The 23,033-nt window shown below is 42.2% G+C and overlaps 1 protein-coding gene across 3 annotated transcripts in view; it reads left to right on the top strand.

Moving 5' to 3' along the window:
- Slc1a2 (solute carrier family 1 member 2) overlaps positions 1 to 23,033 on the top strand; it is a 144,924-nt gene that overhangs the window by 63,596 nt on the left and 58,295 nt on the right. For all 3 annotated transcript variants that reach the window (XM_074044485.1, XM_074044480.1, XM_074044491.1), the window contains one exon: positions 21,486 to 21,625. In XM_074044485.1, coding sequence (XP_073900586.1) covers positions 21,496 to 21,625 — 130 coding nt within the window. In that variant the 5' untranslated portion in view covers positions 21,486 to 21,495. The remainder of the gene's footprint in view (positions 1 to 21,485; positions 21,626 to 23,033) is intronic.

The raw sequence follows: 23,033 nt of genomic DNA, 5'->3' as shown, positions 1-23,033 counted from the left end.
TCACCATTCATTATGTGTTCTTTGTAGTACTTTGTTCTTCATTATCTCCTCCCTCAATATGTAAGTCTCTAAAGTGATCACTGTGTCTACAGTATGTAGAACAGAGCCAAGCCTCAGTATACATCTGTTGGATGAGTCAATGAATGAGGAAATTAATTACTTTGATCACATTTGGGTCCTAGATGTAAAAAAATAACTTTTTTAAACTGATAGAAAAAGAAGATTGAGTTCACAATGGGACCACTTCTCAGCTATGTATCTGTGCACTACAGTAGATGTTAAGGTAGAAACCTGTGGGATTTCAAAGTTTTGTTTTTTGATGGTACTGGGGTTTGAATTCAGGGCCTTGCCCTTGCTAGTCAGGTGCTAGACTAATTGAGCCACATCCCTGACTCTTTTTCAGTTAAGAATCTTGAGTTTTTCCCTGGGTTGGTCTTAGCCTAAAATCTTCCCACCTAACGCCTCCTGCATAGCTAGGATTACAGGTATATTACACCATGTCTGTCTTATTAACTTTTTTTTACCCAGTCTGGACTTCATCCACAATCCACTGGTCCTCTACCTCACAAGTAGCTGAGTAGCTAGGATTACAGGTGTGAGCCACAATGCTCAGCAGAGACAGTTCAAGTTTCAGCAATCCTTCTAAAAACAAGAGGGTGTGTGTGTGTGTGCCAAATGGAGGGGCTAGGTCCTGGTAAGCAGATAATGGGTTATCTCCACTTGAAGACAAGATACTATGACCATGGACATAAGAACAGGGCTTTTATGACTTGTCTAAAACCTCACTATGTACCAAAGCAGGACAGTGACAAAAGTTCCATGTGCAAATTCTAGTGCCACCCTGGATTTGAGTTAGTGCTGTGCCATATTGGAGAAGTCATCACAGGACTGAACACAAGTGAACAGGACCAGCCTGGAGCTGTGATGCATGACCTATGATGTGAGTGGGTCCAACCGCCTCTGTTGCCATACAAGGATGAGTGGGATTAAGGCATAAAAAGAGATTCTGTACTTTCTTTAGTTTAAAGGGGACCCCCCCCAAAAAAAAAAGAAAAGAAAGAAGTTAATATGCTATGCTTTCTTTTGAAAAGACAATTCTTAAAAAGAACAGGAGGTCCTATGCTCTGCTCAGGGCTCTGTTCTCTCAGAGGCAGAGGCCCTGGTGTTGTCTGGTCAGACTGTTTGCTTTGCTTCAGAAACCTAAGCCCCAGAATTGTTAGGGCAGAAGATGATCTTTTATCAACACCTGTTCCAAGTGAGCTTGCTGATAAACTCATCACCCAGGGCGCAATACATCCCCAGAAATGGCCTTTGGAAATGACAGCCTCTTGGGCTCATCTTTTTAAAAGTTAATATTTTCCTACAGTAAAAAAAAAGTCCTCTTCCATTTTAGATGGCTGATTCACCATTTCTCAACAGAAGTTTTGACTATGCATCATGAACATAACACTGTTTTCAAAGTGAAAGTCTACAAAAACCTAGACAAGTATAAAAAGCTCCTTTTACACGCTGGCTTCCAAAACCCTCTTTCATTCTGACAGGTAACCAGTGCAAATGGATTTTTACTTTCCTTTACAGATTTTTTCTATGCGTATAAATACTCTTGGGCATATACTATTTTCTACATATACTTAAAAATACATCTTGGATATTTTTTGATGTTAGTTCATACTGTGATACATCATTCTTTGTAATGGGTTTGTACACAGTCTTTTGTTGTATCAAATATATCAGAATTTATTTAACCATCTGTTTATGGATGGAATTTAGGCTATTTCTCAGTTTTCACTGTTACAAACAAGTCTGCAAAGAATAGACATCTTTGTAAGCACACATCCACATTTCTCTAAATATTAAGAAAAATGCTTTGTGTGTCAAAGTGCATTTCTGGCTTTAAATTTTAATAGAAACTACGAAACTCCAGTACTAGTTTAGACTCCCTTGTTAAACTGCTATGACTGTCTTTGACAATCATAGATGTTAACAACTTTGAAAAATGCTTTGTCAGAAGCCAAACACCAATGGCTCACACTTGTAATCCTAGCTAATTGGGAAGCCAAGAACGAGAGGATCAGGCCAGCTCAGGCAAAAAATTTGTGAGACCCCATCTTGATCAACCAATAGCCAGGTGCAGTGGTACACACATATCATCCCAGCTATGTGGTATACCGAGATTGGGGAGGGTAGCAGTTCCAGGCTAGCCTGTGCAAAACAGTTTGTGACACCCCTTCTCAACAGAAAAAAGCTAGGTGTGGTGGGTGATACCTGTCATTCCAATGAAAGCAGGAAACATAAAATAAGAGGATTGTGGTCCAGGTAAGCCTGAGCAAAAAGCGACACCCCCATCTTCAAAATAACCAGAGCAAAATGGACTGGAGGTGTGGCTCAAGTGCTAGAGCCCCAGCCTAGCAAGCATAAAGTCCTGAGTTCAAACCCCACGTCCACAAAAACAAACAAGCAAACCTGTTTTGTCAGTTTCATGTACAAATAATGGTGTTTTCCCTTGATTTCTAAGATGGTCCAGAGGTGTTCTGTATGTTGCTGTAGGTTTTTGGCATAGTTCCAAACATTTTCATTACTAGGACAATTTTGGAAATGCTTTTTCTCCAGGCCAACATGAAGCTAGTAGTTAGAATATACTTTCATTTATCGACATTGGTAGTTAGCAGATGCTTCCACTTGTTGAAGCCTGAGTCTTGCTTCCCTCCATCCTTGCCCACTTCATGTTTCACTGGCCTCTGTCCTGGCCTCTGCCTCTCTGGCCCCAAGTCTTGGACCACCATGGAGACAGCAGTAAAGAGGCTAACGTGCAGCACTTCAGGAGACCTTGGAGACCTTGCTCTTAGCAGTCCAGTCTCCATTCAGAGAGTTTGCCACCCTGCTGTATCATTTCAAAACCATTTCTACACTCCCCTCTCCCATCCTCAACTGGATGTTCTCAACTTGTGCCTCACCTAACAGTGTCTCCTTTGAGAGGTGCAAGGCAAATACTGCCGTTTGCTTCTTGAGCTGGTCCCTGCTGTGTTTGTCATCTCCCAGGACTATGTTCACATAGTTTCCTTTTGACCTCAGCATCACTGTGATCCAAGAGGACCCTTCTGTTACTTGTTACATAAAACTTCAGAGATGCTGATTGTCACTTGAGTGTCTATGGGTTTTGTTCAAGGGTTCATTTTGACTGAGTTTTATGTCATCTTTTTCAGTCAATGAACTCTTTGTAAGGCACTCCCTTACTTCTGAGATGACCAAAGGGAAGCAGGAAAGAAGGAGAGTTGCTGGCTGCTACCATGTAGCAGACACTTCACAGAAATTATTGCAACTAACCTACTCTTCTTTCTAGTCTCCTTCCTTTGGTGGATGAGGAAACCAAGACTGTCATGGGATAGACTGAGTTGAAACAGGACCCAGGTACTTTCTGTATGTATGTATGTATGTATGTATGTGTGTGTGTGTGTGTCCAGGGGGAGCAGAGGGTGATTCATAATTTTGCTGCACAGCTCTGTTCCAGGTATCATTCTCTTGAAGTCTTAAACTTTGTCCACTCACTACAGCAAAGCAGAAAAGAAGTTCAGCCTTTCTGAGAGACCCAAGTGCACTGGAGGCCGGACTGTGGCTGGCCCTTTGATCTGTGTGCCAAGGATGCCCTGTCCTGGCCTGTGCTCAGATGGACTGGAGATGCATGACTGGACCTTTGGACCCCCTTATGTCACGTTTTCCTCTGCACTGAGCTGGTGCAGTCCCCAAAGAAGTAGGTCCCATGTGACATGTGTACCTGGCACAAGCTGGGTTCCTATTTCTGCTTCTTCTTGCCCAGGAAAGGTGACACATGAGTTCACACAGTGTGAATGTGCACAATGGCAGATATGATCAAATCTCTAAGGAAAAAGCCCACCAGAAGGCCTGAGGAAATGAGGTTCTGATTGTTTTAACTTTTAGGATCATTGAGAGATTATCAAATCCCAAGGAGGATGTATCAATCATTATCTTAGATAAATTCCTCTTACTTTTAGTCCTGACATTGCAAAGTAGAAAATGCACCTTAAAATAGTATTAAGGAGTATACCATCTTCAGTGTGTCACCATCCTCATTTGAGATACTCATCTATCCAGCTCTCCCTAGAAGCCACCCCTACTAATTGTACTCTGTGATCCTTCTAGAAATATCACTTGTAATCTTTCCATATCTAATAGTGTATTTGTACTTACTTATCATCTCTCTTTTTAATCAATCCATCCATCCATGCATCCATCCATCCTTCCACCTTAAGCTTAACTCTTGTGATTGAAAATCATTCAGAATCCTGTAATTCATTCTCCTGTCTTGGTTTGAAGTATTGGGACCAGCACACTCCTGATTATGGGTCTTGTAAGTTCCCAACATGCCTATGTGGAACCCAGGTCTATGAAGGAATAACAGTAATATTGAGCTTCTCGCCAATATTCTGACCTCTTTGAAGCAGTATATAAGAAGATGCCCTGTGGCACGGATGGTTTTAGTTTAGGTGTGATTTCATGGAACCCATGTTCCAACCAATTCATTCCTTGCTCTAACTCATTCTTTGCCACAGAAGGGTCTCAACCTATAACCTTGACCTCCACATTGAGACTGCCTAATACCATATGTTGCTTGCCAGATGACCCAATACTCCAACACAATGAAGTCACCTTTCTCCCCAGCAATGGCAGGAGGGAAGGACTAAAAAGTGCCTGACATGACTCTTTATTAGAACTTACCCCAAATTACATGAGAAGCCAGTACTTTCTGAGCCTTGTCAGCAGAGGACTAGGACAGTCACAGCAGAACACAGGATGATCCCCAAAGAACTGGCCTCAAGAGAGTAGTGATGTGATGTGGAAGGCTTCCTCTTCAACAGAATCTACCTGTTGATTCTGTTTCTGATCCCAGCCAGGTCATCTGGAGAGCTCAGAGATGCTGGTTCCTTTGTCTCTTAGAGTTCTACATAGACCTGCCTTCTAGCATCTGCCACTCACTAGCTATATGACTTTGGGTAGGTAAGTCTTGGTGGAGAAAAGTATTATGTCTATCTCAAAGGATTATTTGGTTTCAGTTACAGGTGACAAATGGTAAACTTAATCTGACTTAAGCAAAGAAGAGACTGTATTAGTTTATTAGCTGAAAAGTCGAGAGGCATCTTCAGTTGATGGTGCTTCCTCTCCACATATGTAACACAAATACCTTATTTTGTAGATGAACCTTAGGCACAGAACAAAAGGTGGTGCATGCAGAAGTTCCGTAGCAAGCTGGGGGCAATTTTGGAGTTTGCAGCTGTTGCCTCTATCCCTTATGCAGCCTTGAAGGATTCTACCTTACAGCATCTGATATATGCTGTACATTTGAGGACACAGGTATAGCCAGATGAATATTCATTGGTGTTTGGATCCAAACTGGGTAGTGTGGTGACGGTATTGGTAAGATTCTTGACATGTCCTTGAGCTGGTGGAAACACCAGCTGTGGCACCAGAAGATGTTACTCCTTGATGCTAAAATGTCTCAGATGTCTCTCTTACACAAAGATTACCAAACACCTCTCGCTGCATTTGAAAACAAATTGTGGGATGCATACTCACTCAGGGCCTGACTGACTACTCTCTTTGTCACTGTTTCTACTGTCTTAGCATGTTGGCAGCTACCTAAACAGCTAGTCTTCATCTTGGCTGCATGCTGAGGGGTTTCCCCTTTAGTCCCCTATTGCCATGGATAGAGCGGGGCCTGAGGACCCTTTCCTCTGATCTCAGTATAGATCTATTTAGCAAATGAGTCTGGAAAGAACCCTCCCTGGATTTTGGTTAACCAACCACTCTACAGTGATGCAAAAAGGTCAATATTTTAGAACCACAACGTTTTAGTTCTTATTTTCTCTTTTTCCAAATTTATTTCCAACTGTCATCACTCAGAGGCATTAACATAAGCCAATGCAAAGGAAGATTTTCACAAATTAAAACCAAGCGCATAGAGTCTTTTGGTCCCAAGTGCTACAGAGATCTCAGAAAACAGAATGTGTAATTGGAAGCTTGGTTTACCATTTCTCTAAGCCAAGGGTCATCAGCAAACTTTTCCTACAAAGGACCAGATTGTAAAATATTTGTGGACTTGTGGGTCATGTGATGGGTCATGATTACAATTCCTGCCAAAGTGCTGGAAAGCTGAAGTATAAAATCAAAAGATTGAGTGCTTGATTGGCTGCCTAGTTACTTGTGTATACTCTAAAAACAGGATTTTGAGTTGGGTGGTTATGGGTTGACCCCTGTGGTTATGCTATCCAGTTGGTGATTTTAAGCATGTTAGTTCCCTGTTTACAAATTGGGGACAATAATAGTACTCTACTCACTCCCTTGCCACATGCCCATAGAGTTGTGAGAGTCAAGAACAGAAAATCAGTTATCCTGGAGGGGGTCTGCTCGGAAACAATGACGGCATAATCACTACTGTTTGACTAGGCCTAGTGGGTCAGAATAACTACTCAAGAGAAGATAATGTTAATATACTGTGTGTTGCAAAAATCTGGAAAGAGTTCAAATGTTTTTACTGTAGAGAAATGGTGTGTTTGAGGAGATAGATAGGTTTAACTTGATGTGAACATCACATGATACATTCATATATTGACACATCACCTGCACCCCATTAATGTGTACACATTTGTGCTGATGCATTAGTTAAAGTAAACATAAATGGGAAGAGCATAGCTTGGTGAATTGATCTATCTGGGTCACCCATGGAGGGAGCTAGGTGTTGAGCACCAAGAAACCTTTTCTTGGCATCTTCTTAGGGGAAGGTCTGAAGGGACCAATGGATTTTGCTTTGCCTTGTTGCTAAGATCCTGGTAGTAACTCAGGACAGGAGTCTTCCTTTCTCCAAAAAATGATGCCTCATACCCTTAAGGGGAGAATCTCAAATTAAAAATAATTTTCTGAACTCTGTTCACCCCTAGAGTAATATGTCCAGGGCTGGGATTATCAGTGTAGTCTGGGAACCAGGGGTGAGGAGTGGCACAGGCTCGAGGAGCCCTGAGACCTTGACTAATTAGCTCCCAGTGACTTCATCTTGCTGCCTCTGCTTGTGCAAGTATTGTTGCTATGGCTGGAGTTTGAAAGCATTTGGCCTAGAGTCATTTATGTGCTCAACATTTTAGGGGTGTATTGCTTCTCAGAGGTACATTTTGTGGATATTTGTGATGAATTAGAAGATGTAAGGTTGAGGTTTGGCAGGTTGGTGAGAGTGGAGAATGGAAAGTTTCCTGGTAACTACCTGGGGTAGTTGAAGGTCAGAGCTATGATCAGTAACTAAAGCAATATCTAAGAATGCTATTCCCATCTTAAGGTTCTAGCTCTTATTGTGCCATATTGTAGGTAAAAGGAACTGGGTTTAAATGAAGACAGATTAGGGTGTAATTCCCAGTTCCACCCTCGCCTAGCTACTTTACAAGAAGCAAATTGCTTAACCCTGCTTCCTCATCTGTTAAGTGACTAACTGTCATTTCTCACAGTGTACAAAATGTCTGTCTTAAGAGATGCTACTAAATGCTTCTGTCTGGCCAAATTTTACAGGCTGTGAGTCCAACCCACCAATCTTCACTGCCCTCCCCCACCCCCTGCAATGTAAACTTGTAAAGATGAGGCTGAAGTATTTTAGGCCTACTGAGTCATTACTCAGAGGTCTGAGTTGAAGGCCATTGATAATAAGGAGATCTGAAGAGAAGACAATGAAAACCACTCCATCCCCTGTAATCTGTTAGTCAGTCATTGATTATTCTGCCTGCTTTTAGGAAAGTGAGATCATAGGTCCTTTGCTTTTGTTTTCACCCTTATCCCCAGGGAAACTGCTCCAAGTTGTAAGTCATGTGACATCTTTTGTAATAAAAGTTCATTCTATTAAATGTACCCTATATCTACTTGTAGCCTGGTGAATACTCTTTCCTTGTTGGTGATTTTATTTATGCATATGGAGAAAGCCCTCACCAGTACAATGATGGAACTCAATGGGGCAGGGGTTGCTCAGTTACCAAGACCCAGGCAGACATGTATATGAAGTCAGGAGATAGGTTGTATTCCTCTTAACACTTCTTTCAGAAAAACAGCAGTGGAAGCCTGATGGTAAATACTAATTGACCCTTGGCATTGGTGTTAAGGAGGCAATAGGGACTGGTGAGGAGTGTGGCAGACTGGAAAATCAGTGCCTGTCATTACATAGAGAATTTAAGCAAAGACAGGGCACAATCCTTTCTTTGATATCACAATTGAAGAGCCAATCAGATCAGTCAATGGGTCAGGAAGAAGCCATGCTCAGCAATGTGTTTAAGATTTTACAAGTTAAGCATGAACAAATCTTTCTTCCAAGGCACTTGGAATGAAAATTTTCACCCTAGATACTCAGGAGTCAAGTGTTGTTGATGATCCAACAGCTAACACAGCACACCACTACACCTTCCAGGGCTGTTGGGAAGTGGTTCTTTTGGAATGACTTCAAGAAGTGCATAAAAAGTCGTCATGACAATTCATGGGAATTCAAAGCCTTGGCTGCCCTTGATAAGGTAAAGATTCTTTTCCTCCAGTTCTGGGAATTGAACTCAGGGCTTCATGCTTGAGCCATGTACCAGTCCAAGGTCACAAGATGTTAATTGGAGCTTCTGGTGGCTTCCAGACTAAGGTGTTGCACACATATCTTTTCTCATGCTTTATTCAGCCATATGCATACAAGGAACCTCTTACTCAATACTTGAGCACAAAAGGTTGCTGCCACTAGCTGCTAGAGACTCTTCCAGAAACCATATACCAATGTACCTCCAAATCATTACTCCCTCAACAATTTCTTATTACGCACCTACTATGCCTCTACATGCAGAGAACACACACCCCTGGATTCAACCAACCATGGATCAAAAATACTTGAAACAAAACATTGTGTCCATATTGAACACTTACAGTCTTTTTTTCCTGTCATTATTTCTTAAAAAACACACACAGAATAACAACTATTTACATAGTATTTATAATATATTAGGTATTATAAGTGATCTAGTGATGATTGAAATATATGGTGGAATGTATATAGATTATCATATGAATATACAATTTTATAGAAGAGACTTTTGTATTTTTAGATTTTGGTATTCTCAGGAGTCCTGGAACCAATGTCCCATGACACCAAGTGTGACTGAACTTGGGGTAGATTCAGTACCCTTCCTTCACAGAGTCTAAAGTCTAGTGCAGTAAGCATGTGGACATGAAAGAATTGTGCAAAATAAGATGGTAGACATGTGAAAGGTAGACTGGGGACTCAGGAAAGGACTACTCAAAGGAAGAATATCAAAGAGTCCATTGAGAATCCAGTTCTAATGTGAGAAGTAATAAACTCCCCAAACACCAAGAACTGCATCTGTCTATTGAAAGGCAAAGAAGGGAGGAGTAATGACAGGATGGATTCCACTGTGAACTAGGCCACGTCTGTACAGAGCACTGTGAACAGAACCATATCAACATGCTACCAGTGCGAGAAATGCACTTTTTCCTTTTTAGAAGAAGTTCTTTTGGTGAGGGGACCCCGTGGTGATGATTAGATGGTTATGTTTATCAGCCTATCAAACTAGTTAAGATCCCAGTGGGCAGCCAGTAAGCCCAGTTGAAATCAGCAGGGACTCACTATTTAGTGACTGATCAATAGCCACAAATTTAATGGCTCATTAAAAGGAACAAAATAAGAAAAGGCACAAATCCCCTGGGAGGCCTTGAGGCACTTCCTTGGGCGACAAGAGCCTTTTAGAAGCACCATGTTACCCAACCTTTTAAACAGGTTATTGGCCAAGGAGAGAAAGATGTTTCTTTGTTCTGTGTTTATTCAGGGGCTTCCTCAAAGTAGGAAGAGGTGAGGAAGGGTGAATCCACTGGCATCTCAGTAAGAACACTGGTTGAGAAGCCAGTACTGGATAGGTATCCTGCCTGTCTGAATGGATTTCTAGAAGGAGCAGATGAGTAGGTATTGACAGGACACTCAGTCACCTCACTTTTCAGGCTTACTGAAAATGACAAATCTATGATGTAAAATACACTTAGCATTGCTTATGGTACTACATCAGTTTCCTGTTGTTGCTATAACAAATTATCTTGGACAGGACAGGTGGACCAAAGCCACCAGCAGAGAAGGACCAGTCCTGCTGTGGTGCCAATCAGCCCCCCCACCCCTCGCCCACCTGATGTTTTCCCTCTTTCTTTTCTTCTTTACTTGAGACAGGAACTCACTATACAGCCTAGGTTGACCTGGAAGTCTTTTATTTTTTGGGGGAGGGAACAGCACTGGGGTTTGAACTCACAACCTCACACTTGCTAGGCAGGCACTCTTACCACCTGAGCCACTCCACCAGTCCTTTTTTTGTGTTGGGTATTTTGGAGATAGGGTCTTGTAAACTATTTGCCTGGGGCCGGCTTTGAACCACGATCCTCCTGATTTCTGCCTCCTGAGTAGCTAGGATTCCAGGTCATCTGGCTGACCTGGAAGTCTTGATCCTCTTGCTTGAGCCTCCCCAGTGCTAGAATTGCAAGTATGTGCCACCATACTCAGCCACCTACTGATTTTTTTCTAATACAGATTTTTCCATCCTGCAAGAATGAGGCTTCGCCACTTGCCATTTCTGATCTCCCTCCTCTCATTTCTCTCCCTTTCTCAGATTTCTTAAGCTTCTAGACCACCATCTCTTAAAACTGAGCCTCACAGAGAACCTGTGATAGAATATTTTATCTAATCACCCATTCATTCATTCAACATACAATAATTGTACATCTAGTATATTCAGGGAATGATACTACGTGTGGTGGAGACAGAGTTAAATAAGACATGGTATGAGTCTTATTTAGAGTTTCCCTTAGAGTTTCCCTTCTAACGGGGAAAACAGATGAGCAAACTATGAGAGGTCTTGATGCACAGTGGCAACCCACCAAGGGAACATCTAAAAGAACTCGGAAATCAATGGAATCTTCTGAGGGAGAAATGCTTGAGTTTTGAAGGAGAAGTAGAAGTTAGTCTAAGAAGGCAGTTAGTTGAGGAAAACTGTATTATTCATCTGGAAATGAAGCCAAGTTCCCTGTGACTCAAAGCCAAGCGCATGCCACATGAACCTCCCCAGTTTATTGGAGCTGTGTGAGGTTTTCAAACATATTTTCATGTTGTTCCATAAGCCAGAGATAGGTAGTAATTACTTCAGAAGTGACATGCCTTTGGGGACTGGGATGGCCTGTACGCTCCTGGGCCACGGTATCATCTTTATTTTTAGAAGTATTCCTAATTTGAGAGGATCAGACGCCCCACCTAGTCCCACACTGGGCCCTAGAGATTCACTCTTCCATTGTATCTTATTTCTGCCTAGGGTAATGAGTCTTTATGAAAGGGAGAAAATGTGTTGGGTCAAGGCTGGAGAGGATTTCCAAAATTCCAGAGGTCTTATGCCAATGGGTGTACTCCTGATGTTCTCTGAGAGGTTTCCAGTCATTTCACGGTATGGGGGCTGATGGCAGTGGGGACTTCTCAGGCCACTCAAGAGCTTCTAGAACTTTCTCTTGGTAAAAATCACAAGCACCTCTTTATTGCCACAGATGTTTAGTAAAACTTGTGTAACCTCACTATCTTAATGGTTATTTTACAATTTTAGGCATTTACATGAAAAAAAGGAAACTAAAAATTAAATATCTACTATATATCAAATACTGTTGGTGGTGCTTTTTATCTCATAGGAACACTGTAGTCACACAATGAGTTCGGTGTTACTGCTCAGCATATTAAACTGTCTTGAATTTCATCTCCTACTTCTTTGCCCCTCGTGTACTTTGGGTACTTTTGTCCTCAAAGGCCCATCTGGCTCTTGCTACTCATGTCATTAGCTGGTTTGGGCTCCTTAGCCAGGAAAGCGATAGGAAAAAGTGTCCTCTACCTCAGTTTCTTCTCGTGAATGTTTCTGTGAAGTTGATCTCCAACTCCAGAGGAGCTGACGCTGATGCTGGTTGTCTCTCGATTTAGTGGTGAATTTGGTAGCTGGCTGAATCAAATGCACATTTCCTGTGTACTTATGTCCCCATGGCATTGACCTGCCCATCTTAGAAACCTAGACTGAGAATTGGTCAAGGGTGACAGAAGGTAAAGAAGATGCTCACATCTCAATTGTGGACTGAATTTGATGCCAACCCAGCTTTAATGGCACTAGAAAAGCATGCTTTTGTAGGAAAGATGGAAGTGAGTTAAAGGCATAAAGAAATGGTTGTTGTGGTAGTTGTTAGACCCTCTGTTGTCTCTAAGTCACGCTCTGCTGTTATTCTTAGGGGCGGTGCTGTCCCCTCGTGGTCAATGAAATGACTTGTCTTATGATAAATGCAACACGTATTCAGTACTGGGTAACTAGAATGGACTCTATATCTCTGGGCAGGCATGTTGTTAATTATCTTTTCACCTCTTGGAGAATTAGATAATTATAAAATTTTAGAACACTACGGGACATATAATCTAACTCTCATTTGATAGATTAAGAGTCTGGGACCTACAAAAACAAAAATGGGCCCAAATCAGCACCTAAATCCTGTTGGTATCTTGCATTAAGAGTGTGTTCTTATTGTTTTTACAGCACTTCACCTCTCTGTGCCAAGTAAATTTACATCTGTTTTACCCTCAACTACTTCTGACACCATCAGCCAGCAGCAGGCTGGAGTTGGAACCTAGAACTCTTGGCCTCCAGTCTCGTTGGGTCTTGTTTTGTCTTTCTCATCCAAAGTCCCAGTGATCTGGGAGAGCTGTAAACTATGCTCTTTAGCCAGATCCTGGGATGTTCAGGAAGAAGCTTAGGAAGAGACATCTTGTTTGTGAAGTATGGTGTGGCTAACAGCAGGACCTTTTTAGAAAGTATTTCTGTGGCTTAGTGAATGGACACAGGGTTAAAATGGACAGAAGAAGGGGCTGAAGGAGACTTTGGAGGCTGTTACCCTCTAGCTGACAGGATCTGGAAGGACATAGTAGCTGTTGGAGAGAGACTTCTTGGCCAATGAGTACCCTTCACATGGTGATGCCAAGGCTTATGGGATCTAGCAAGAGTGGAGGGACTCTCAGCATGTTGGATATGCCAGGCTATCTTAGAGTTCCAGGTCTTTTTATTGCAAGACTGGGGCGTCCTTATGGGACTGAGAAAATCCTGGCTGTGGGACAATCATAAGCTGTAATCACCGCTACATGGTGCTCAGTTCTCAGATCTGACATGACCAGTATTTCTGGACTTCTTAACCAAATACACCAACCGTCTTAAGGGAAAGCCCCCTCAGCAAGCATTATTTTTGTTCTTGAAGGTTTGACCTCATGTCTCCCATGAGGGTGATTTCTGGATGTTTGTGATCCTTTCCTGTGTCTCCCCAGGTCCTCAAGCCTGGGATCAGACTTGGGTCGTGGAGAGGCAGATGAGAGATACCATTGCTGACCTACATCCTCCAGGACAAACATACTGGTTGCTTTCAAGCTCTCTGGGGAATGTTCTGTTGCCACCTCAGTGAGCCAGTGAAGGAGGAAGGTGCCAGATGAGGTGACACTGGAGCACACAGCAGGAAATCTGAACCCAACACCACCTCTAATGAGCCTGTTATTAGAGGCTCTTGGCAGAGTGAGGAAAATTGAATGCTAATGAAAAGCAGGTTCTGAGAATAGTTGGAAGTTTAGCCTCAGCCCCATTAAACGTTCCCTTTGAGTCACAGAACATGATTCGCACGATAAGCTGTTTGCCATTGAAACAGGACTCGTGGATTTCCGAGGAAAAGAACTAAGCAACAATTGCAAAATTAACAGCTGTTTAAATAATTCAATGTGGAGATTCAGGCTGGGGAAATTATAGACTCATTGTTAAATTTTAAATTATCCATACAGCTGTCCATCACAAGGCCTCCTTTTGCTGGGCAGCGCAGGTCATTGGAGATACTGGCTGAGTTGGCCTTCTGAAACCTCCAGCATTCAGGGATTTCATTGTTAGCTCTTCCCTCCAGGAGAAGAAATAGAAGTGGCTAACACCATTGAGGAGCATTTGGTTCTGTGGAATTGGGTGTTCCTAAACTCTGCCTGGGCTTTTAAATTCTTTATTGCTTTGTTCCATAAGTACAGGAAGGGGACATAACTAAAGGGATTAGTATGCACACTCAAAGTGATGTATTGTGTTAATCCAATGGACCTGCCCAAATAGGTCTTGCCCTTTCTCATCATTGCTCCCAAAGTACACTCCCAGACTATTGGGATCTCAGACTTTCCATCTGCCCAACTCATCTCCCTCTGATAGCAATGACTGTCATATCTATGATGGCAATGGGCCTAGCATTACTTTCTTGGTGTTCTTTTGAACATATGTTAAAATCTAACATGAGGGCATAGAGGTTGTATCTACTGGGAGCTTCAGGCTCCAGGGTGGATATACAGATTTCCTTATTGTATATATTCTACTTATTTGCCAAGCCGCAGACATATTGCATAATTATTTGAAGCTACACCTCATTTCCTCCGGGTTTATGTTGAAATATCCCCTTATCAAAGAAACCTTCCCTGGCACTGGATACAAAATCGCAGTGCCTCCCACAGGCTGTTCTCCATCACCTGGCACTCATCTCCATTGTGATCCACTTGCTTGCTCTCCCACTACAACGTGCACTCAGTGAGGGCAAGGGCTTTTGCTGCTGTTGTTTACAGCACCGTCTTTAGCACCTGTTACAGTTTGGGGGCCTGTGATATGTGCCCAGTAGAAATCTGTGGAATAGGTGCAAGAATGGTCAGAGCTTGGTGAGGTGGTATGCTGCTAGTCTACCTGTGGAAGGGTCTTAGTCTCAGGAGAAAGCAAAGTACCATTTAGGGCTGCTTCTCTGTTCTCGATTTCCTTTATTTTTTCCCTTTGGTGACGCTGGGGTTTGCTAGGAACATGCTCTGCTGTTTGAGTCACACCTCCAGCCTTTTTGCTTTTAGGTTACTTTTCTTTTTGTCTGGGGCCAGCCTAGACAAGGATTTACCTGCCTGAGACCACAGATATGAACCACCACACCTGGTTGAGATAGATTGCCTCTAATTTTTGCCCTCCCAATCTCTACCTCTGGAGTAGCTGGGATTACAGACATGAGCTGTTGTGCCCAGCTCAACAATTCTTAATTTCTTTTAGAACACATTTACCAAACATTTGGAACTAGCTATTAAAGGTCACAGTACTTCTCTCTCAGGGCTCATAGACTGGTGGAAGATATAGACATTTAAATTAAATCCATCCTTTAAGATCCAAACCAAGAATCAGCTCCTCCTGAGCACCCCTTCCACCTCCCCAGAGCTGGGTTAGACGTTGTTCTCATGGTTTCCCACAGCATCCCATGCAGAGTTCATCACAGCACATCCATGAAGAACATGTGCGTTCTGTTCCCTTCCTTAGCGAGGACTTTCAGCAGTAAGAATTGTACCTTACTCTTTACTAAGTACAGAGTCTGACACATGGAGAGTAGTCAGTACTTAAGAGTTACTCCTTCCTTATTGCTGCAGGCATCGTATGCATTGAGGAACCAGAACTTATGCAGCTGTGTGTGAATGCATTTCAGAAACTGGTATACGCTTTTCTGAAGTACTGTAGTCCTAGAAACAGGATTATAATTTGTAATATTGTATTGTATTACGATATGATATTATATTGTGCTATGTTCCATAATAGTCTCCGTCTTTAGCTCTCCTTGTATTCTGGGACACATGGTAACTAGACTGGTATAGAATTTTTACAATGCCTTTTTGGGGGGGCTCTCTAACCATAAGCTGAGTATCTGATTTACTTTAAAAATTATTTTCTATGCACATGTCAGGAAGTGTTAGAAGCAGGGAGCATCTGTTTAATTCTAAGAGGGCAAGTCACAGGGATTCTCTTAATAAAAACTTGTGGGCTCATGACATTTTGATGCTGCCACTTTGATGTGGCTGTTTTGATTCAGGACTTCGGGGACACTTTGTCATGGCCTAGACAGCCAGCATGCATGAAGCATGCAGCCATTTTGTACACGGCTAAGCAATGTGTGCAACAGGCATCCAGCCGTGTCTCTGGATTGGGTGTGTATGTTAAGCTAATATTTGGCTGTTTTGATGCCTGGAGCTTTTATTACATCATATGGATCCTGCCACAATGTTTGCTTTAAAGTCTTGCTAGTCTCACTTTAAAACCAACCATGTGCCTGGTTCTAATTTTGATGGCAGAAGGAATGCAAATGAAGCAGAAGGCAAGGAGATTAACATTTTCAAGGGATGGGAGAGATTTGCCAATGGCTGGCTAAGGGATGCAGTCACTTCTTCAGAACACATTCCACCTCCATTCTATGTTGGCCACTTCCTGGTTTAAGAGTTTCATATCATAGTACTGGTGGAGAAATATTTACAAATGGAAAAAGATCCTAATGTAAACATAGAAATATGGTATATCCATGTTAGAAAGATCATTTTGGTTATTTTCTCCTGCTGTGCTGTCTTGGCAATGGGAGGAAGAGGTATTCATCGTTCTCTGGTGAGAGGGGCCTCATCTACAGCCTGTGAATGGCTCTGCCTATTTTGTTTTTTTTCTTCTTTTATTATTCATATGTGCATACAAGGCTTGGGTCATTTCTCCCCCCTGCCCCCACCCCCTCCCTTACCACCCACTCCACCCCCTCCCTCTCCCCCCACCCCTCAATACCCAGCAGAAACTATTTTGCCCTTATTTCTAATTTTGTTGTAGAGAGAGTATAGCAATAATAGGAAGGAACAAGGGTTTTTGCTGGTTGAGATAAGGATAGCTATACAGGGCATTGACTCACATTGATTTCCTGTGCGTGTGTGTTACCTTCTAGGTTAATTCTTTTTGATCTAACCTTTTCTCTAGTTCCTGGTCCCCTTTTCCTATTGGCCTCACTTGCTTTTAAGGTATCTGCTTTAGTTTCTCTGCATTAAGGGCAACAAATGCTAGCTAGTTTTTTAGGTGTCTTACCTATCCTCACCCCTCCCTTGTGTGCTCTCGCTTTTATCATGTGCTCATAGTCCAATCCCCTTGTTGTGTTTGCCCTTGATCTAATGTCCACATATGAGGGAGAACATACGATTTTTGGTCTTTTGGGCCAGGCTAACCTCACTCAGAATGATGTTCTCCAATTCCATCCATTTACCAGCGAATGATAACATTTCGTTCTTCTTCATGGCTGCATAAAATTCCCTTGTGTATAGATACCACATTTTCTTAATCCATTCGTCAGTGGTGGGGCATCTTGGCTGTTTCCATAACTTGGCTATTGTGAATAGTGCCGCAATAAACATGGATGTGCAGGTGCCTCTGGAGTAACCTGTGTCACAGTCTTTTGGGTATATCCCCAAGAGTGGTATTGCTGGATCAAATGGTAGGTCAATGTCTAGCTTTTTAAGTAGCCTCCAAATTTTTTTCCAGAGTGGTTGTACTAGTTTACATTCCCACTAACAGTGTAAGAGGGTTCCTTTTTCCCCACATCCTCGCCAACACCTGTTGTTGGTCATGTTGCTGATGATGCTATTCTAACAGGGGTGAGGTGGAATCTTAGTGTGGTTTTAATTTGCATTTCCTTTATTGCTAGAGATGGTGAGCATTTTTTCATGTGTTTTCTCGCCATTTGAATTTCTTCTTTTGAGAAGGTTCTGTTTAGTTCACTTGCCCATTTCTTTATTGGTTCATTAGTTTTGGGAGAATTTAGTTTTTTAAGTTCCCTATATATTCTGGTTATCAGTCCTTTGTCTGATGTATAGCTGGCAAATATTTTCTCCCACTCTGTGGGTGTTCTCTTCAGTTTAGAGACCATTTCTTTTGATGAACAGAAGCTTTCTAGCTTTATGAGGTCCCATTTATCTATGCTATCTCTTAGTTGCTGTGCTGCTGGGGTTTCGTTGAGAAAGTTCTTACCTATACCTACTAACTCCAGAGTATTTCCTACTCTTTCCTGTATCAACTTTAGAGTTTGTGGTCTGATATTAAGATCCTTGATCCATTTTGAGTTAATCTTGGTATAGGGTGATATACATGGATCTAGTTTCAGTTTTTTGCAGACTGCTAACCAGTTTTCCCAGCAGTTTTTGTTGAAGAGGCTGCTATTTCTCCATCGTATATTTTTAGATCCTTTGTCAAAGACAAGTTGGTTATAGTTGTGTGGCTTCATATCCGGGTCCTCTATTCTGTTCCACTGGTCTTCATGTCTGTTTTTGTGCCAGTACCATGCTGTTTTTATTGTTGTTGCTTTGTAATATAGTTTGAAGTCAGGTATTGTGATACCTCCAGCATTGTTCTTTTGACTGAGTATTGCCTTGGCTATTCGTGGCCTCTTGTGTTTCCATATAAATTTCACGGTAGATTTTTTGATCTCTTTAATGAATGTCATTGGAATTTTGATGGGAATTGCATTAAACATGTAGATTACTTTTGGGAGTATTGACATTTTTACTATGTTGATTCTACCAATCCATGAGCATGGGAGATCTCTCCACTTTCTATAGTCTTCCTCAATCTCTTTCTTCAGAAGTGTGTAGTTTTCCTTGTAGAGGTCTTTCACATCTTTTGTTAGGTTTACACCTAGGTATTTGATTTTGTTTGAGGCTATTGTAAATGGAATTGTTTTCATACATTCTTTTTCCATTTGCTCATTGTTAGTGTATAGAAATGCTAATGATTTTTCTATGTTGATTTTATATCCTGCTACCTTGCTATAGCTATTGATGACATCTAGAAGTTTCTGAGTAGAGTTTTTTGGGTCTTTAAGGTATAGGATCATGTCGTCTGCAAATAGGGATATTTTGACAGTTTCTTTACCTATTTGTATTCCTTTTATTCCTTCTTCTTGCCTAATTGCTCTGGCTAGGAATTCCAGTACTATGTTGAATAGGAGTGGAGATAGTGGGCATCCTTGTCTGGTTCCTGATTTTAGAGGGAATGGTTTCAGTTTTTCTCCATTAAGTATAATGCTGGCTGTAGGTTTGTCATATATAGCTTTTATAATGTTGAGGTACTTTCCTTCTATTCCTAGTTTTCTTAGAGCTTTTATCATGAAATGATGTTGGATCTTATCAAAGGCTTTTTCTGCATCTATTGAGATGATCAAGTGGTTTTTGTCTTTGCTTCTGTTAATGTGGTTTATTACGTTTATTGATTTTCGTATGTTGAACCACTCCTGCATCCCTGGGATGCAGCCTACTTGGTCGTGGTGAATAATCTTTTTGATGTGTTGTTGAATTCGGTTTGCCATTATTTTGTTGAGGATTTTTGCCTATTTTCTTTTTTAAGTGGTCTGAGTGTCATTAGTGGCCAGAGATCTTAGGAAATCAGAGGCTGACTCAAAAGTTAACTGTATGAGACCTAATACAAATACAAGTAATATTACGAAAAGCAGGCCACGCTAAGGGGAGGTCACATACAAGAGGGAGGGTAAAAAAAGGAAGTTAAGAAGGTGAATATGGTTGATGTAATTCCTATCTAAGAATGCATATAGAATTTTTAAGCCTATCAGAATCATCATAAGAAGGGGACTAAGGTAGAAAGGAGAAAAATAGAGGAGATGAACCAATTTGGGTCATGATACAAATATACATGGAAATGTCACAATGAAACTCCCTGAATAGCTATCTTAAACAAATAAAAAATATCTTTTTCTTTGACAAAATTGGAGGAAGGCAGAACATGTCCTGTCGGGGGTTTGGTGGCAGTGGGAGAGGGAAGGGTGTGGGGAAAGTGTGTGGGAGGATGAATATGATGGAAATACTGTGTACTCGTGCATGAAAATGGAAAAATGAGACCTGTTGAAACTATTCCAGGAATGGGGGGAGGGAGGATAAAGGAAAATGATGGAGGGGGTGAATTTAGCTATGATATATTTAATATATTGTAAGAACTTACTTAAATGCCACAATATACTCCCGGGACAATAATTAAAAAATAATCAATAAAAAATTAACTGTAGAAGTAGAAATTTAGGTCATTAAGGGACATGAGAAGCTTATATTTTGATCAGTGTGTTCACCTAAGTATTCTACCAAACTATGCAATAGTATTCCTGATCTTGAAATATTTTTTACAAGTACATAAGTAGCCTGTTATGAAAGTGTAAGCCATTGTATTTGGGTCTCGCACTGGGAACTATGTTCTTGGTGTCTTGTTGAGATGGTAGCGCAACTGGGGAGGTTCCCCTGCATGAACTCCATCAGTACTGTCTCTTCTCCACGTTCTCTGGAGAGGAGCCCTATCCAAGTACCACACTGGCTTGCACTTGTTTAGTTTTCATGAGATAGGCACCAGGCCCTTCTTTCCACACACCGCACAGCTATCTCACCCTGAAGCCCATACTCTTCCCAGTATGACCAGTGATTCCAAACCACGGGTCTACAGATATGCATTGGTCCCAGATGAAGGACCATCCAGTGTGTGGTGAGAATATCTGGGTAAGCATTAATATCTGGTGTCCTGTCATCTATCCAGAGACAGTGGCTTATCCTTCACAGTGTTAAAAGTATATTTTTCCTTTATCAAATGATGGTGATTGTAAAAGGAAGCTGTAAAAATGTGCTAAATCTATCACAGTAAAAATCTGGCCTTCCTGTGTTGATGCCTAAGTTTAATGGTAGGAACTTATTGGCTTGGGAAATGATGAAACTGGCAAAGGAGCAGTGTCCCCACTTCCCCAGCCAGGCCTCTATTGTGCAAGACAGCTTGTGTTCATCTGGAAGGGGAGCGGGTATCCAGAAAGGGGCTGAGGACAGTGATCAAAATGTTCCTTAAAACCCTACTTCTTTGACCCAGAGTGGTATTGACTCCTGTGCCATTTAGCAGAATCCTGATAATAACAGTGACATTTTAAAAGCCACAATAAATTGGACTTTCTTTTAGCTGGATAAACTATCTTTTGCAAAAGAGAGATAAGGCTTGGGTTGTCAGTTTTGTGACTTTTGCAAAAGAGAGGTAAAACTTGGGTTGTCAGTTTAGTGATTTTTTTGTGTTCATGACGTAGAAGGCTTGAGCTCAGAGATGTTTTTAGTAGGGCATAACTCAGGCTGTGACTTTTCCTAAAAATGTCACCTTTTTGCAGTTGTTAGAGAATTAAAGAGCTCAGGGTTTGGAGCCAATCACATCTGCATATGAATCTTTATTTCTTACAGCTTCACAATCTCAGGCCTGTTAGTCTCTGTAAAATGAGGCTGACTTTTAAAGGTACTTAACACCACACCCAGAATTAGCATGGGGGGTGACTCTGGGGGAACACTGACACTGCTTGTGGTGCACCTCTCTTTACTGTGAGGGTCCAGAGTAATGGAAATAAAAGCATCTGGCATGTAGGTGTCCTCTGTGTCCTACTGTCCTGCTTATGGGCAAACTGGATTTCAGCATGTCCTGAGTCACTCTTGTGACAGGGGAGCCCCTGTAGCTGTACAGGGAAGTGCTCACTGTCTCTAACCATTGCCTTCACTTCTGTTGCAGTGCCAACAATATGCCCAAGCAGGTGGAAGTGCGCATGCACGACAGCCACCTCAGCTCAGAGGAGCCGAAGCACCAACACCTAGGCCTGCGCTTGTGTGACAAACTGGGAAAGAACCTCCTGCTCTCGCTGACAGTGTTTGGTAAGTGCCTGATGCCACCTCACCACTCTTCTCCTGGCTTGTGGGGGAGCTGGTGTCGCAACCAGCCCTCCCTCTGAGGAAAAGAGGATGTATGCTCTGCCAGAGGCCCTCCTGGCCCAGACATTATTGCCTCAGTGGTATAATCTGCTCCCTCACTTACTCTAGCCACCAGTTCTCCTTCCTTGAAATCCAGGATCCTCAAGTTTTATGTGTACACATTTCCTGTGAGGGTGTTAGCATGCAGATTTCCAACCCCACTAACAGGACTCCCAAGGTCTGACATTCACCAGACATGCCACTGACCTTGGTTCACTGGGCACATCAGCTAATGAGGCCAGTGTGGAGGAGGCCAGTTCTGACACCTAGATCTGCTCCAGCTTCATCTTGCAGGACTTACTCTCTTGTGTATGGCCTCAGCCTGTGCTTGTGTGAACTGATGACACCTCAGCCTTAGAGTTTATTGAAAACTGGGTCAATTGCACTTTCTTCTAATGACAACCACACCATTTCTCTTTGCAGTCTCTCCCTTGCTCTGCTCTAGCAAAGACTACACAGAGAAACAATGACAACTTATCCTCCCAGTCAATCCCACCCTCCCCATCCCCACCTACCCTCAGTTCTGTGGCCTCCCCTTTACTCTACTCATCGTGGATGCCATTGGACAAGGTTCAGGCCTTGTAGTTGCTTGTGCTCAGCTCACTCAGTCACAGGAAACCACAGTATGGTTGGGTTTTCCAAGGGCTGCCTTCCACGACAGCAGATCTCATGCATCATAGGACTTTCACCTAGAGGAGTAAAAAACAAACAAGAAAAAGATCAGGCTTTCAGCCCCATCACTCTCTCCACATTCCTAGGATCTGCACAGCCCACATGCCTGGGAACTCCTCCCCCCAACAGTCAGTGGTGCTACGAAGCCTTGTGGCTTCCGCAGTGGTTATTTTTGTAGGCCACTCATTCTCAGAGATTTGAAGTTTTCCACGTGGGATCTGAGAGTCTGTAAAGTAAAAGGCACCTGCCACATTGTCTGCTCAATTCGGTTCCCCCCAAATTACAGATTTTTAGAACCCTTCCTTAAAAGTCTCTCCTGTAAAATCTGCAAGTCTAAGGATTATGTAAAAGAACCTAGAAGTAAGGGAAACTCTGGAAGGTGGGCCATGGGGAAATTATTGGAAGTCAAAAAAATAGAAGCAAGGCAGGTTAAGAACCTGCAGTAGTTTGGTCAAATAATTTAGTTTACAAAGAAGACACAGATTTAATGCCATGCCATGGGGCCAGACCTGGGCTGGGAGTATTATGAGTTGTTTCTACTGAAAATCTCTGACTCTACACATAGTTGATGTCTTCAAAGATGTTAGCGTGAAGTCTCCCCCATCCCATAGAGCCTTGGGAGGCTGTCCATGACTCTCCT

This window comes from Castor canadensis, chromosome 1, assembly GCF_047511655.1.
Source record: "Castor canadensis chromosome 1, mCasCan1.hap1v2, whole genome shotgun sequence".
Taxonomy (NCBI): Eukaryota; Metazoa; Chordata; class Mammalia; order Rodentia; family Castoridae; genus Castor; species Castor canadensis.
Note: the sequence above shows the minus strand (reverse complement) of the source record. Positions and strands in the feature narration are given on the sequence as shown.